The sequence below is a fragment of the Mustelus asterias genome, chromosome 3, assembly GCF_964213995.1.
Source record: "Mustelus asterias chromosome 3, sMusAst1.hap1.1, whole genome shotgun sequence".
Taxonomy (NCBI): domain Eukaryota; kingdom Metazoa; phylum Chordata; class Chondrichthyes; order Carcharhiniformes; family Triakidae; genus Mustelus; species Mustelus asterias.
The window spans coordinates 79,079,589-79,095,015 of NC_135803.1; the positions used below are offsets into that span (position 1 = coordinate 79,079,589).

General features: G+C 41.7%; 1 protein-coding gene across 7 annotated transcripts in view; it reads left to right on the forward strand.

The window, feature by feature from the left end:
- Positions 1–15,427, forward strand: part of farp2 (FERM, RhoGEF and pleckstrin domain protein 2) — a 238,026-nt gene that overhangs the window by 195,072 nt on the left and 27,527 nt on the right. For all 7 annotated transcript variants that reach the window (XR_013497446.1, XM_078209254.1, XM_078209255.1 and 4 more), the window contains exons 21-22: positions 863–952; positions 10,295–10,377. Coding sequence is in view for 6 of the 7 variants with exons in the window: in XM_078209254.1 (XP_078065380.1) it covers positions 863–952; positions 10,295–10,377 (173 nt within the window). In the remaining variant the exon portion in view is untranslated. The remainder of the gene's footprint in view (positions 1–862; positions 953–10,294; positions 10,378–15,427) is intronic.

A 15,427-nucleotide genomic window follows, 5' to 3' on the forward strand; every position in this document is an offset into this window, starting at 1 on the left:
GGAATGTTGCAACAGGCCAAGGGCGGATATGTGGTCAGGAGAGCAGGATGGTGTGTTGAAATGGCAAGCAACAGGAAGGTCTGGGTCCTGCTTACGGACGGACCGAAGCTGTTCTGCAAAGCGCTCATCCAGTCTGCATTTGGTCTCCCCGATGTAGAGTAGAGCGCATTGGGAGCAGTGAATGGAATAGACCAGATTAAAAGAGATGAAGGTGAAGCGCTGTTTCACTTGAGTGTTTAGGCTCTGGGATGGTGAGCAGGGAGGAGATACAGGGGCAGGTGTTGCAGCTTCTATGATTTCATGAGAAGGTGCTGTGGACAGTGGTGGGGTGTTAGGTGTGATGGAGGAGTGGATCAGGGTGTCCCAGAGGGAACGGTCCTTGTGGAATGCTGACGGGGAGCGAGGGAAAGATGTGTTTGGTTGCATCATGGAATTGGCAGAAATGGTGGAGGATAATCCTTTGGAAGCTGCTGGGATGAAAAATTAGGGTAAGGGGACCCTACCCTGGTTCTGGGAGGGAGGGGAAGGGGTGAGAGCAGTGGTCGGATATGGTTGAGAGCCCTGTCAACCACAGTGGGTGGAAAACCATGATTAAAGAAGAAGGAAGACACATCAGCAGAGCCATTTTGGAAAGTGGCATCATCGGAACAAATGCTACACTACTGCACTCTACTTTCTCCATTGATATTGTATTTCATCTTGTTCATGTTTTAAGGCTCATTGCACATTTCAGTTGAGTGCTTTGTTCATTTTGGTATACTTCAGCTTGATGGAATCACCCAATTTGATAACTTGAACTGTAATTTTTTTTCTAAATGGTAAGCTACATTGTAAAACTCACTGAATTTGTCATCTCTCCTAGTTTTCTGATATGCTGTTGTACACTAGCAAAGGAGTGACGACCAGCAACCAATTTAAAGTACATGGACAGCTACCACTGTACGGAATGATAGTAAGTATACAGAGAGAAGGCATTGCAGAGGTTTTATTAGACTAATCTCTGCTGATAATTTTTTTGTTTAACAGCTTTGTTATAAGGATAATAGAAATATTTGGAAAATAGCATGATATGTAGGATGTTAAAAGTCCTTTGTAAATAGAACTATTAGGAATTCTCCAAAGGGATCACCAATCTTTGTTCCCTGTTGTTTATGTCTGAAGATTTTCATTGTGTTGTACTATCTATCCATGTCTGAGCCTGCCTGCTTTTTATTCAGAAGTCTAGGTTGATTATTACGTCTTAAGGTTCAAGGCACCAACAACATTGGCTAGTGAAGATAGAAGATGAATTAAATCAAGAAAAAGGATAAGTGACATTGTGGGTTTTAAAAATCTGCCCTTGCAGGGAGAGCAATAGAACAGGATGGTAGAGTTCCACAATTCTGACATCTTTGAAACGAATCTCGGAGGAAATGATGAGGATGTGGGAAGGCAAAAAACATGGAATGCCATGTTTGTTAGGAGAAAGCAAGAGAAAACAGTGATATTAATAAAGTAAAGAGAGGCAAGAAATGTTCTAACAGAGGGCAGGAGCTTGGTGGGGCAGAGGGAATGGCTGCTAGCTTTTCTTTGCATTCTGTCCTGGAGGAGGGATTATTCTAGTTATGGGAGTGACACAAGTTTTAGCTGGATTTGAGTTTCATGTTACTGTTTTGAGCGCAAAAACCACCAAAATGCCCACCTAATACTTCCTTTTAACAATGGGTTTACCCTTGGTATGTTAAGCTGTTCAGTCGTATTGACAAACATCTATATACCTAACTAGTACACAAGTTCTGTGACGTTCTAGCTTATGTTGTAAACTGTTCAAAAAAATATAAAATTGCTGTATAAATCCTGGATTTTGTTACATGACCAGTTTAGGCATATTTCCACAAGGGGTAGATGGAGAGCAATCTATGCCAGAGCTTCTTGGATGTCAAAGGAGATGGAGTAGGATGAAGCACAAAAAGGGTGACGAATATTAGCTTGATAATAGAAGGGAGAATCCAGTTGAATATAAAAAGTACAGAGAAGAAGCAAAAAAGGAAATAAGAGCAAAAGAGAGACAGGATGAGAATACATTGGCTGGTTTTGTCAAAGCGAATGCAATCACTTTCTCTGGGAAAATTAACAGTAAAAGGATCATCAGAGTAGCAGGGGCTGATTAGGGACCAAAATGAAGATCTGTTGGAGCCAGAAGGTACTGCTGAGTTACTTAATGAGTACTTTGTTGAATTCTTTATCAATAGTTTGAAAAGAATTTTACTCCCAGTCATGAAAATATTGCAATATATGTAATATTCCAAGAAGTGCCGGTTTGGTGGATTGGTCATGCTAAATTGCTGCTTAGTGTCAGGGGGATTAGCAGGGTAAATACATGGGTTACAGGGATAGGGCCTAGGTGGGATTGTTGTCAGTGCAGGCTCGATGGGCCAAACGGCCTCCTTCTGCACTGTAGGGATTCTATGATTTTATTCTGTGAATCTCATTACTGAACTGAAGCACCTCAGAGTGCATTGTGATCTCTGGGAAAAAATGTAAATGTCATTGCATTTTACTGTGATAATTTGAAATGTTTTGTAATATGGCTTTCAGATTTTATATGAATAAAAAAGAAGAGTACCTTGCAACAGAGTCAGGAGTTATAACTGAGCACTGACTGCCAGTTAGCTGGAACAGTGAACAACACTTTCCTTTCCCTCACCTTATTCCTTCTCCTGAATTTCACAATTAAAATATTTCAGAATGTAGCTGTGCTACTGCTGAGGAGTTTTGTGATAGTTCAGCTACTCTGGGAGCAATGCTTGTGGTTTAACTCTTGTACTAAAATTACTATATCATTCTGGTTTGGCTGTAAACGTTGCTGTGTGAAGCTTTGATGGGTTTTTTCTGCCCACACAGGTTGGCACAGGTACTTGCTTGTTGTCTCTTTCCCAAACATCTCCAATCACAATCTTAGTTCTCTCACATCAGTACTGCAATGATTAATCTCTTAATGATTTTTCTGACAAGAATTTAATGAGTTCAGAGGGCTGTCCCATGAGGAGAGGTTGAGTAGAATGGATGTATTATATTCTCTGGCGTTTAGAAGAATGAAAAGTGATCTCATGAAATGTATAGAGTTCTTAAGAGGACTTAAGAGGGAAGATGATGAGGGGCTGCTTTACCTGGAGAGTATAGAACATGGGGTCATAGTCTTTGGACAAGGGGTGAGACATTTAGGACTGAGATGAGGAGAAATTTCTTCACTCTGAAGGATCTGAATCATTGAAGTTCTCTATCCCAAAGTCTGTGGCTGGCCATTTATTTAGCATATTCAACACAGATATTGATTTACAGTTGAACTGTAAGGAATCTAGGGAAATGGCAGGAAAGTGGAATTGATATAGAAATTTAGTCATGATTTCCCTGAATGGTGAAGCAAGCTTGAGGGGCTGGTCGCTTGGCACTCCTGTTTCTGAAGCTCTTGTGTATTGTTACTGAACCAGATTCCAGGCGCTTGTCACACACAACACAATGCAATGAATCTTTCAGTAAGCTTCATGAAATGGATTTAACAGCACAAATAGCCAGCTAATTTCCAGAATTCAGTCAGGAAATTAATGTGACTCGCCCATTATAAGATTGAACTTCAATTACCACCCTTTCGCTCTCCTTTAAAACCATTGTTAACGAATTTACCAATTTATTTACTCCTTCTGTCATTCCCTTTCATTCTTTGCTTGCTCTCTTTCACTCTCTTTCTCTTCAGTTTCACTATCCTTCTCTCACTCTCTTTTTCTCTCTCCTTCTCTCACTCACTTCTTTTCTCACTCTCTTTTGCTCTCCTGTCATCTCCTTTTACCTTCTCTCACCTTCTCTTACTCCCTTTGCTCTCCTTTGGGGAGAGCTCATAGAAACCTATAAAATTCTAATAGAACTAGACAGGGTAGATGCAGGAAGGATGTTGCCAATGCTGGGGGAGTCTAGAACTAGGGGTCACAGTCTGAGGATACAGGGCAAACCTTTTAGGACAGAGATGAGGAAAAATGTCTTCACCCAGAGAGTGGCGAGCCTGTGGAATTCGCTACTACAGAAAACAGTTGAGGCCAAAACATTGTATACTTTCAAGAAGGAGTTAGATATAGCTCTTGGGGCTAAAGGGATCAAAGGATATGGGGGGGGGGTGGGGGGGGGGGAACAGTGAGAACATGTTACTGAGTTGGATAATCAGCCATGATCATAATGAATGGCAGAGCAGGCCCGAAGGGCCAAATTCCCTACTCCTGGTCCTATTTTCTATGTTTCTTTCACTCCTTTCCTCTTTTTCTTATTCCCTTTCACTGTCCTTTTCTCTCTCCCCTTTCCCCTTTTCTCTTTCTCGCTCTCCCCTCTCCTCCCTCTCCCAGTCTCCTTTTCTCATTCCCTTTCACTCTGCTCCTTCACTTTTCATTCCTCTGTTCCCTTCATCCTTTATTTGAGGGTCAGAGATGCTCGAGAGAAAGAGATCAGTGACATTTAAGGTCAGTGATGGTGGAGGGAGATCAATGAAAATGGACATCCAGAATATCCACTCAAAATGGATTAGGAGTGCATCTGTTTCATCCACTCAAACCCTAGGCTCAAAATATTTTCATTTCCGGACTTCATTAATAAACAATGAACACACTGCCCTCTGCTTAGACCCTCCTGAAAACCACATCCTGTGAATTTGAATGTCCGAGCGACACCACTGTTTCTTTGAGGCCTCATAAATGGAGCAGGTGCCTGTTGAAAATCACCCTCCACAGAACAGTCACCTTAAGAACATAAGAACTAGGAGCAGGAGTAGGCCATCTGGCCCCTCGAGCCTGCTCCGCCATTCAATAAGATCATGGGTGATCTTTTCGTGGACTCAGCTCCACTTACCCGCCCGCTCACCATAACCCTTAATTCCTTTACTGTTCAAAAATTCAAAAAGTTTTTTTTGAGCATAACCCTCACCATAACCCTTAATTCCTTTATTGTTCAAAAATTCAAAAAATAAGTAAATACTTTGGTCCCAGTTGCCAACATTGTTCCCCTTTACAGATACCATGTTTTAGGAAGAAGGTAAAGGCTTTTGAGTGAGTACAGAGAGGATTTGATAAAGGTGTTTAAAATCATAAAGGGTTTAGACAGAATTAATAAAACTGTTTCCAATAGCTGAAGGGTCAATAACCAGAGGACTCAGATTTAAGGTGATTGGAAAGAACCAGAGATTAGACAAGAAAAAACATCTTTATGCAACAAGTGATTAGGAGTTGAATGCACTGCCTGATCGGATGATGGATTCAAATTCAATAGCAGCCTTCCAAAGAATATTATATAAAGATCTGTAGGAGACAAAATGCAGGATATAGGGAACGTGTAGGAGGTCGGGGGGTGGGGGGTAAGATGAACTGCATTGACTCAATGGGCTAAATGGCTGCCTCTGCTGTACTTTTCATAATTCTAGAAACCAAGGCAGTGAAAATCACTGAAGTTAGCAGCAAATGTAAACGTTTAGCTTATCCTCAATGCCGGTCCTTATTAACAGGGGTTCATTGTGCAGCAATCTCCTCATGCTGGTGTACATTATCTTTTCTTTCTTTGTATTTGCACCATTGCCAGCTGATAGTGCTGGAGCCCCCGGTGAGTATTGACTTCTGAGGATGTTCTGTGAAAGTGGAATCTCCCTGCTTCTCACAGCAGCTGTTGAATTAAGCAACAACTGCTCAGTGTAAATCCTGCTTGTGCTTAGGACCTCTGTGCACAATGACTGCAGATTTAGAAGCTCTTTGGATGTTTGAATGAAAGGCATAAATATATTTTTTAACCTCTCTTTGCCCTCACATTCTTAGTTTTGACAGATTGCTCTGTACCTTTGTTGTATTGTTCCAAACCTTTTTATTTGATCTCCCTCTTTGCCTCCTTGCTTTACTCTCCGCTCCCCCAACTTTGCTGAATTTGGGCCTGCATTATGTTGCTCTTAATCTTCTGAATTGGTCTGCCACTTTACTCCCTGATCTTATTACAATTGATTTGGTTTCTTCCCAATCCACTTTTCTTTTAGCCAACTCAATCAAAATCAGCCTTCATCCTCTTGTCCATAATCCTGCTGAATTGGTCTTTATCTTGTTCTTAAACTTGTAAAATGACTCATCAATGGTCAAGTACCATGACTTCCTCTTGTAGGTAATGCAGAGAGTCAGCACCTTCCACACCAGTCAGTAAAGTAGTAATGTATTCCAGAAAGCTCACAACTTTCTTGGAGAAGAACTTCCTAACGTCAGCACAGTGGCGCAGTGGTTAACACTGCTGATTCTCAGCGCCAGGGACCCAGATTCGATTCCGGGCTTGGGTCGGAGTCTGCACGTTCTCCCCGTGTCTGTGTGGGTTTCCTCCGGGTCCTCCGGTTTCCTCCCACAGTCCGAAAGACATGCTGGTTAGGTGCATTGGCCATGCTAAATTCTCCCTCAGTATACCTGATCAGGCACCGGAGTGTGATGACTAGGGGATTTTCACAGTAACTTCATTGCAGTGTTAATGTAAGCCTTCTTGTGACACTAATAAATAAATTTAAAATCTACTCTGTTCCTATTTTGGCGTAGTTTAAACTAGTTCTCACCAATCTATTAAACTGGGACAATCTATCAATCGGATGCTATCCAGTCCTTTAATTGTTTTTATAGATCTTGATCAGGTCATTTCTAGTAATTTCAATGTAGTAAATAGACCAAGGTCTCTGAGGTTATCCGAGTAGCTTACGTTCTTTAAGCACGGTACCATTCTTGCAGCTCTCATCTGGACCTTCTCCAGGGTCATCGTTGTCAGGAATCAAAACTAGGTCTAGTACGCTAGGTGCAGTCTGACTAGCAACCTGTACATTGTCAAAATGGTGACCTTTGATTTATATTGAATGACCTATTAATACAGCCTAATACCATGTTAGCGTTAGCTAACACATCTCTCCATTTTTTTGCGATCTGTGCATATTAACACCAAGATCTTTTAACTTCTTTCAGTATTATTCCCTGATGTATGATATCTATTTGGTGTTGGTCCTATCAATGGGGTATCAGTTCATTGAATCTGCACAACACTTCTGAGGTGGGGCACCAGAACTGAACGTAATACTTCAGATGGGGTCTAATCAGAGGGTTATACAATGGTAGCAAATTCTCTATTCCTTTGCACTCTAGCCCCTTGCAAATGTGGTGAACATTGTATTTGCTTTTTTGATTACCTGTCCACTAATTTATTTAGTGATTTTTGTGCATTGACCCCAAAATCTTTGCCTCTCCATTATTCCTAGCTTTGCACCAGTTGGAAAATACTTTGATTTTCTTAGGTTCTTTCTTCGGTCCAAAATGGATGAACTTACGCTTTTCCTCACTGAACTCGATCTGCCAGTTTTTCCCACTGACTTAATCCATTAATGGCCCTTTGCAATTTACTGCTCCCATCTATGTTTACTGTACAACCCAATGCGGTGTCACTAGCAAACTTGGATACATGGCTCTCCATTTCTTCAGCTATATCATTGGGAAATATAGTGAAACACTGAGGCCCCCGATACGGACCTTTGGGGAACACCACTAGTCACATCGTGGGCAATTGATGTACATACCTATATCCCTATCTCTGTCTCCTTTTTCCAAACTAAATTCCTTACTCAAACAAATAGGTCACCTCCAATTCCACGTGCTTTTATTTTAGGTGACAGTATTTTGTGTGAAACGTTATCGAATGCCTTCTTGGGATCTTCATAAATAAAATCATAGATTTTCCCTTAACCCACTTCATTGATGACCTCAGAAAATTCAGCTACATTTGTTAGACATGATTTACCCTTCACCAGTTCATGCTGGTTCTCTCAAATCACAACGCATTTGTCCAAATACGCAATTACCCTGCCCCCAGTTAACAATTTTAGTAACTTAACAACAACAGACACGATCAATAATTTTTCTCACCTGTATTAAATATGAAGTGACATTCACAATTTCCAATCTGAGGAGATAGTTCCTCAATGAAAATAATTCTGGAAGATAGTAATTTCTACACTTACCTCTGTTAGTGCTAGAGAGTATTAACAGAAATGGAGACTTGTCTATTTTCATTGCTTTCGACATTAGCATTTAAAAAAATTATGTTAAATCTAACAAGTTTCTCACTTTGATTTATTTTTTCCTCATATCTCTGGTACATCATCCTCATCCTCTAATCTACAGAGTAATTATTTAGCAAGCCTGTTATATACTTATTTTTAATTATAATATCACTTAAGGGCCCACATTATTCTCAGCCACCCTATTTTACTTAACATACCTGTAAAAACATTGAATGTTTTTCTTTATATCATTTGCAAGTTTTTTTGTCATATTCCCTTTTTTTTGCAGTCCTTACTATTTTCTTTGTATCTCTTTGCTGTTCGTTATATCTCCTCCAATCTGTGGGATCTTTGCATTTGTGTCAGCCCTTGTTGTTTTATAAGAACATAAGAACTAGGAGCAAGAATAGGCCATTTGGCCCTTCGAGCCTGCTCCGATATTCAGTAAGATCATGGCTGATCATTGCGTGGACTCAGCTCCACTTACCCGTCCACTCACCGTAACCCTTAATTCCTTTACTGTTCAAAAATCTATCTATCTTTGCCTTAAAAACATTCAATGAGGTAGCCTCAACTGCTTCACTTGGCAGGGAATTCCACAGATTCACAGCCCTTTGGGTGAAGAAGTTCCTCCTCAACTCAGTCCTAAATCTGCTCCCTTTTCTTTTGAGGCTATGCCTCCTAGTTCTAGTTTCACCCACCAGTGGAAATAACCTCCCTGCTTCTATCTTATCTATTCCCTTCATAATTTTATATGTTTCTATAAGCTCTCCCCTCATTCTTCTGAATTCCAATGAGTATAGCCCCAGTCTACTCAGTCTCTCCTCATAAGCCAACCCTCTCAACTCCGGAATCAACCTAGTGAATCTCCTCTGCACCCTCTCCAGTGCAAGTATATCCTTTCTCAAGTAAGGAGACCAAAACTGTACACAGTACTCCAGGTGTGGCCTCACCAGCACCTTATACAGCTGCAACATAACTTCCCTGTTTTTAAACTCCATCCCTCTAGCAATGAAGGACAAATTCCATTTGCCTTCTTAATTACCTGCAGCACCTGCAAACCAAATTTTCGTGATTCATGCACCAGGACACACAGGTCCCTCTGCACGGCAGAATGCTGCAATGTTTTACCATTTAAATAATAGTCCATTTTGCTGTTATTCCTACCAGAATGGATGATCTCATATTTACCAACATTGTACTCCATCTGCCAGACCCTTGCCCACTCAAACTATCCATATCCCTTTGCAGATGTTCAATGTCCTCTGCACACTTTGCTCTGCCACTCATCTTTGTGTCACCTATGAACTTTGACACACTACTTGGTCCCCAACTCCAAATCATCTATGTAAATTGTAAACAATTCCAACGCTGATCCCTGAGGCATACCACTAGTCACTGATCGTCAACCAGGAAAGCACCCAGTTATCCCCACTCTTTGCTTTCTGTTAGTTAACCAATCCTCTATCCATGCTAATACATTACCTGTAATGCTGTGCATCTTTATCTCCTGCAGCAGCCTTTTGTGCTGTCCTTGTTGAATGCCTTCTGGAAATCTAGATACATCGCATACACCGGTTCCCCGTTGTCCACCGCACTCGTAATGTCCTCAAAGAATTCCACTAAATTAGTTAAACATGACCCGCCTTTCATGAACTAATGCTGTGTCTTCCCAGTGGGACAATTTCTATCCAGATGTCTCGCTATTTCTTCTTTGATAGATTCAAGCATTTTCCCAACTACAGAAGTTAAACTCACTAGCCTATAGTTACTCGCTTTTTGACTACTACCTCTTTTAAACAGTGGCGTCACATTTGCTGTTTTCCAATCTGCTGGAACCGCCCCAGAATTTTGGTAAATTACCACGAGTGCTTTACTTTTTCCCCCGCCATCTCTTTTAGTACCATGGGATGCATTCCATCAGGGCCTGGAGACTTGACTACCTTTAGCCCCATTAGCTTACATAACACAGCTTATTTAGTGATAATGATCGTTTCTAGGTCCTCACCTGCCAAAGCCGCCTTGTCATCAATTGTTGGCATGTTATTTGTGTCTTCCACTGTGAAGACCAACGTTATTAAATCCTCTCATTTTTTCCTGACCAAATGCTTTGAAAACCTTGACCTTTTAGTCAGTTCAACTCACATATTTGCGTTGTCTGAATATGGTTATTGTGAACTCATAATGTGGCCATACTATTTGCAGCTTTTTATTTTGTAGATTGAGGAGAGTGAGAATGAATGGTCTGTTCCACATTGTTTCACCATATACTCTGCTCAGAAGACCATTGTTGTCGCAGCCAGGTAAGTGCCTCATTTACTATTCAAATGAATGAATCGTTAGCACAGATAAAAATAAATATGAATGTCCTGTTATCCATTTGGAGCCAAGGTTACAAGGTAATCAAGGCTGGGACCTAATCGTGACAGGCATTTGACATTTTAGTAAGACAGGAAGGTAAGAAAAGATGATGGCAGGAAAAGGTAATTAAGGATGACATTACAGTAGTGAGATGACCTTAGCTCAAAATAGCAAGATGTATAATTAGCTTGGGTAGAGATAAGAAATTGGAAAAGTGAGATGTCATTGCGGGAGCTAGACTGTAGGACAGAATATGCAGCAAGAAATATATCGGGTGTGTTGGAAAGAATCTGCAATAATCCTGGATATCTTTAATCTACATGTAGATTGAGTGAGTCAGATTGCAAAGGTAGCCTGGAAAATGAGTTCACAGATTATACCCAGAATAGTTTCTTAGAGAGGTACATTTTAATGTCAACCAGCGTGCAGACTATTCTAGACCTGGTAATGTGACATGATTAATTAAGAACTTCATGGTAAATGTGACAGTGTCATAACGTGGTAGAATTTTGCATTCAGTTTGAAGATGAGAAATGAAGGTCTAAGTCTGGTGTTTTCAATAAGGGTATGAAGGCAGAGTTGGCTGGAAGTGAACTGGAAAAATAGGTTTTAAAAAAGGAAGTAGAGATACAGTGGCGGGCTTTTAAGGAGATATTTAATAACTCTCAGTAAAGATTTATTCAAGTGAGAAAGAAAGAGTCTTTGACAAGGATGCATCAACCATGGCTAAATATGGAAGTTAAGGATAGTATTAAATTGAAAGTAATACTGTACATTTTGGCAGGTCAGAAGATTGGACAGATTTTAAGACACAGCAAAGAATGACTTAAAAAAGAGAGTATGAGAGAAAGTAGGTAGAAATATAAAGATAGCTAGTAAGAGTTTCTATAAGTAGTTAAAAGGAAAAGAGTAACTAAAGTGAGTGTTTGTCCTATAGAGAGTGAATCTGGGAAATTAATAATGGAATGCAGAAATGACAGAAGCGTTCAATGGGTACCTTGTGTCTGTTTTAAATGCTAAAATGCTTAAAAACTTCCCAAAATTATTTGAAAATCAAGGGGAGAAAGGGAGGGAGGAAGTAAAACATCATCAAGGAAAAGGTTCTGGAAAAGCTATCAGACCTAAAAGCTGACAAGTCCTCAGGACCAAATGGACTGCATACTGGGGTCATAAAATAAGTGGCTGCAGAGATAGAACATAGAACGTTACAGCGCAGTACAGGCCCTTCGGCCCTCGATGTTGCGCCGACCAGTGAAACCAATCTAAAGCCCCTCTAATCTACACTATTCCAATATCATCAATATGTTTATCCAATAACCATTTGAATGCTCTTAATGTTGATGAGTCCACTACTGCTGCAGGCAGGGCATTCCACGCCCTTACTACTCTGAGTAAAGAACCTACCTCTAACATCTGTCCTATATCTCTCAATTTAAAGCTATGTCCCCTCGTGTTAGCCATCACCATCCGAGGAAAAAGGTTCTCACTATCCACCCTATCTAATCCTCTGATCATCTTGTATGCCTGTATTAAGTCACCTCTTAACCTTCTCTCTAACGAAAACAACCTCAAGTCCCTCAGCCTTTCCTCATAAGACCTTCCCACCATACCAGGCAACATCCTGGTAAATCTCCTTTGCACCCTTTCCAACATTTCCACATCTTTCCTATAATGCGGCGACCAGAACTGTACGCAATACTCCAAATGCGGCCGCACCAGAGTTTTGTACAGTTGCAGCATGACCTCCTGGTCCGAAACTCAGTCTCTCTACCAATAAAAGCTAACACACCGTACGCCTTCTTAACAACCCTATCAACCTGGGTGCCAACTTTCAGGGATCTATGCACATGGACACCCAGATCCCTCTGTTCATCCACACTACTAAGTATCTTACCATTAGCCCAGTACTCTGTATTCCTGTTACTCCTTCCAAAGTGAATCAGCTCACACTTTTCCGCATTAAACTCCATTTGCCACCTCTCAGCCCAGCTCTGCAGCTTATCTATGTCCCTCTGTAACCTGCCACTTCCCTCTGCACTGTCTACAACTCCACCGACTTTAGTGTCATCCGCAAATTTACTAATCCATCCTTCTATGCCCTCATCCAGGTCATTAATAAAAATGACAGACAGCAGTGGCCCCAAAACAGACCCTTGCGGTACACCACTAGTAACTGAACTCCAGGATGAATATTTCCCATCAACCACCACCCTCTGTTTTCTTACAGCTAGCCAATTCCTGATCCAAACCACTAAATCACCCTCAATCCCATGTGTCCGTATTTTCTGAAAAAGCTTACCATGGGGAACCTTATCAAACGCTTTGCTGAAATCCATATACACCACATCAACTGCTTTACCCTCATCCACCTCTTTGGTCACCTTCTCAAAGAACTCAATAAGGTTTGTGAGGCACGACCTACCCTTCACAAAACTGTGCTGACTATCCCTAATCAAATTATTCCTTTCTAGGTGATTATAAATCCTATCTCTTATAATCCTTTCCAAAACTTTGCCCACAACAGAAGTAAGGCTCACCGATCTATAATTACCAGGGTTGTCCCTACTCCCCTTCTTGAACAAGGGGACAACATTTGCTATCCTCCAGTCTTCTGGCACTATTCCTGTAGACAATGACGACACAAAGATCAAAGCCAAAGGCTCTGCAATCTTCTCTCTAGCCTCCCAGAGAATCCTAGGATAAATCCCATCTGGCCCAGGGGACTTATCTATTTTTAGATAGTAGAGATATTGGGTTATAATCTTTCTAAATTCCTTAGATTCTGGAACAGTCCCAGCAGATTGAAAATTAGCAAATGTAACACCTTTATCCAACAAAGTTGGGCAAAGAAACAGGAAATTATTGACCAGTTAGTCTAACATCAGTCGTAGGAAAATTTACGAGAATCCATTATTATGAAGGTTGTAGCAGGATACTTAAAAAATCAGAATGTGATCAGGCAGGGGAAACATGGTATTGTGCAAAGGAAACTATGTTTAACAAATTTATTATACTTCTTTGAGGGAGTAACAAGCACAATAGATCAGGGAACCTGTAGATGTGGTATATTTGGATTTCTAAAATGGAATTTGATAAGGTGCCAATTCAAAGGTTACTACACAAAATAAGAACTCATGGCATAGGAGTAACACATTAGCATGGATAAAGGATTGATTAGCCAACAGGAAGCATAGAGAGTAGGGTTACTGGGTATTTTCCAAGTTGGTAAGTTGTAACTAGTGGAATGCCACAGGGATCAGTGTTGGAGCCTCTACTTACAATGAAGAGACTGAGGCGGAATTCTCCGACCTTGCCCGCTGCTGAGGTGCTCCTGTTCCGCTGCAGTGAATGGAGATTTAGCTAAACACCAAATTCTTCATTCTCGCTGGCAATGGTAGGGGGGCGTATGAAAGTGGAGAATTCCGGCCTGAATGTAGGGGGGATAGCTAAATTTGGTGCTGACACCAAGAAAGGTAGGAAAATAAGTTGTTAATTGGAGGTAATGAGTTCACAAAAGGATAAATTAAGGCTAAATGAGTGGGCAAAAAAATTGACTGATGGAGTATAATGTGGGAAAATGTGAACTTGTCTACTTTGGCAGAAAGAATACAAACATAGAGGAAATGACAGAAATAGAGAGAGCTTGTAGAACTCTCTGGTACATGGATTTGGGTGTCCTGGTGCACGAATCAAAAATACTGCAGGTACAGCATGTAATTAGGAAGGAATGTTAATATATCTTGCAAGGAGAATGGAATATAAAAGTAAGGAAGTTTTACTCAGTCAGGCTCTGTGGCCCGGAAAGGGAAGAGAGGGGTTAGGAGAGCGATAGTGGTGGGGGATGCATCAGTTAGAGGCACAGACAGGCGATTCTGTGGGGGCGAACGGGACTCCAGGATGGTAGTCTGCCTACCTGGTGCTGGGGTCACGGATGTCTCCGAGCGGATAGGAGGCATATTAAAAGGGGAAGATAAAGAAACGGATGTCATTATACACATTGGTGGAAATGACGTAGATAGGAAGAGTAGGGGGGTCCTAAGAGAGCAATTCAGGGAATTGGGAAATAGGTTAAAAAGTAGGGTCACTCGGGTGGCCATCTCTGGGCTGCTCCCAATGCCTCGTGCCAGTGAGGCTAAGAATAGGGAGTTGGTTCAAATGAATGCCTGGCTAAAGGACTGGTCCAGGAGGGAGGGCTTTATTTTCATAGACCAATGGGAGGTTTTCAGGAGAGGATGGCACCTGTACAAGAGGGAGGGGTCACAACTAAGTTGGAAGGGCACAAATATCCTGGCTGGGAGCTTTGCTAGTGCAGTTCGGGGGGGTTTAAACTAGTATGGCAGGGGGGTGGGGATCAAACTATTAGGTCTATAAGTGTGGTGGCTGGGGACGAGCTTGGGGCTGGGACAAGGCTGGCAAAGAAGAAGAGCACTCTGGGGGAGGACGACCTCACTGAGCCTGGGGGTCTGGAGTGCTTATACTTCAATGCAAGGAGCGTAGCAGGTAAAACAGACGAACTTGGGGCCTTAATGCGCACGAGGAATTTGGATGTGGTTGCGGTGACAGAGACTTGGTTGAAAGAGGGACAGGACTGGCAGCTGAATATTCCAGGGTACAAGTGTTTTAGGTGAGACAGAGGAGGGGCCAAAAGAGGTGGGGGAGTAGCGGTATTGGTTGGAGAGCATATTACAGCAGTGCAGAGGGAGGACAATTCGGAGGAGTCGTGTAGCGAGTCACTCTGGGTGGAGCCCAGAAACAGGAAAGGCGCAGTCACTATGTTGGGGGTGTACTACAGGCCCCCCAACAGCCCAAGGGAAGTGGAAGAATGGATATGTCAGGAGATACTGGATAGGTGCAGGAAATATAGGGTTGTTGTAGTGGGAGACTTCAATTTCCCTGGTATAGACTGGAAATCGCTGAGGGCAGGGACTCTGGATGGGGAGGAATTTGTAAAATGTGTACAGGAGGGTTCGTTGGAACAATATGTGGACAGCC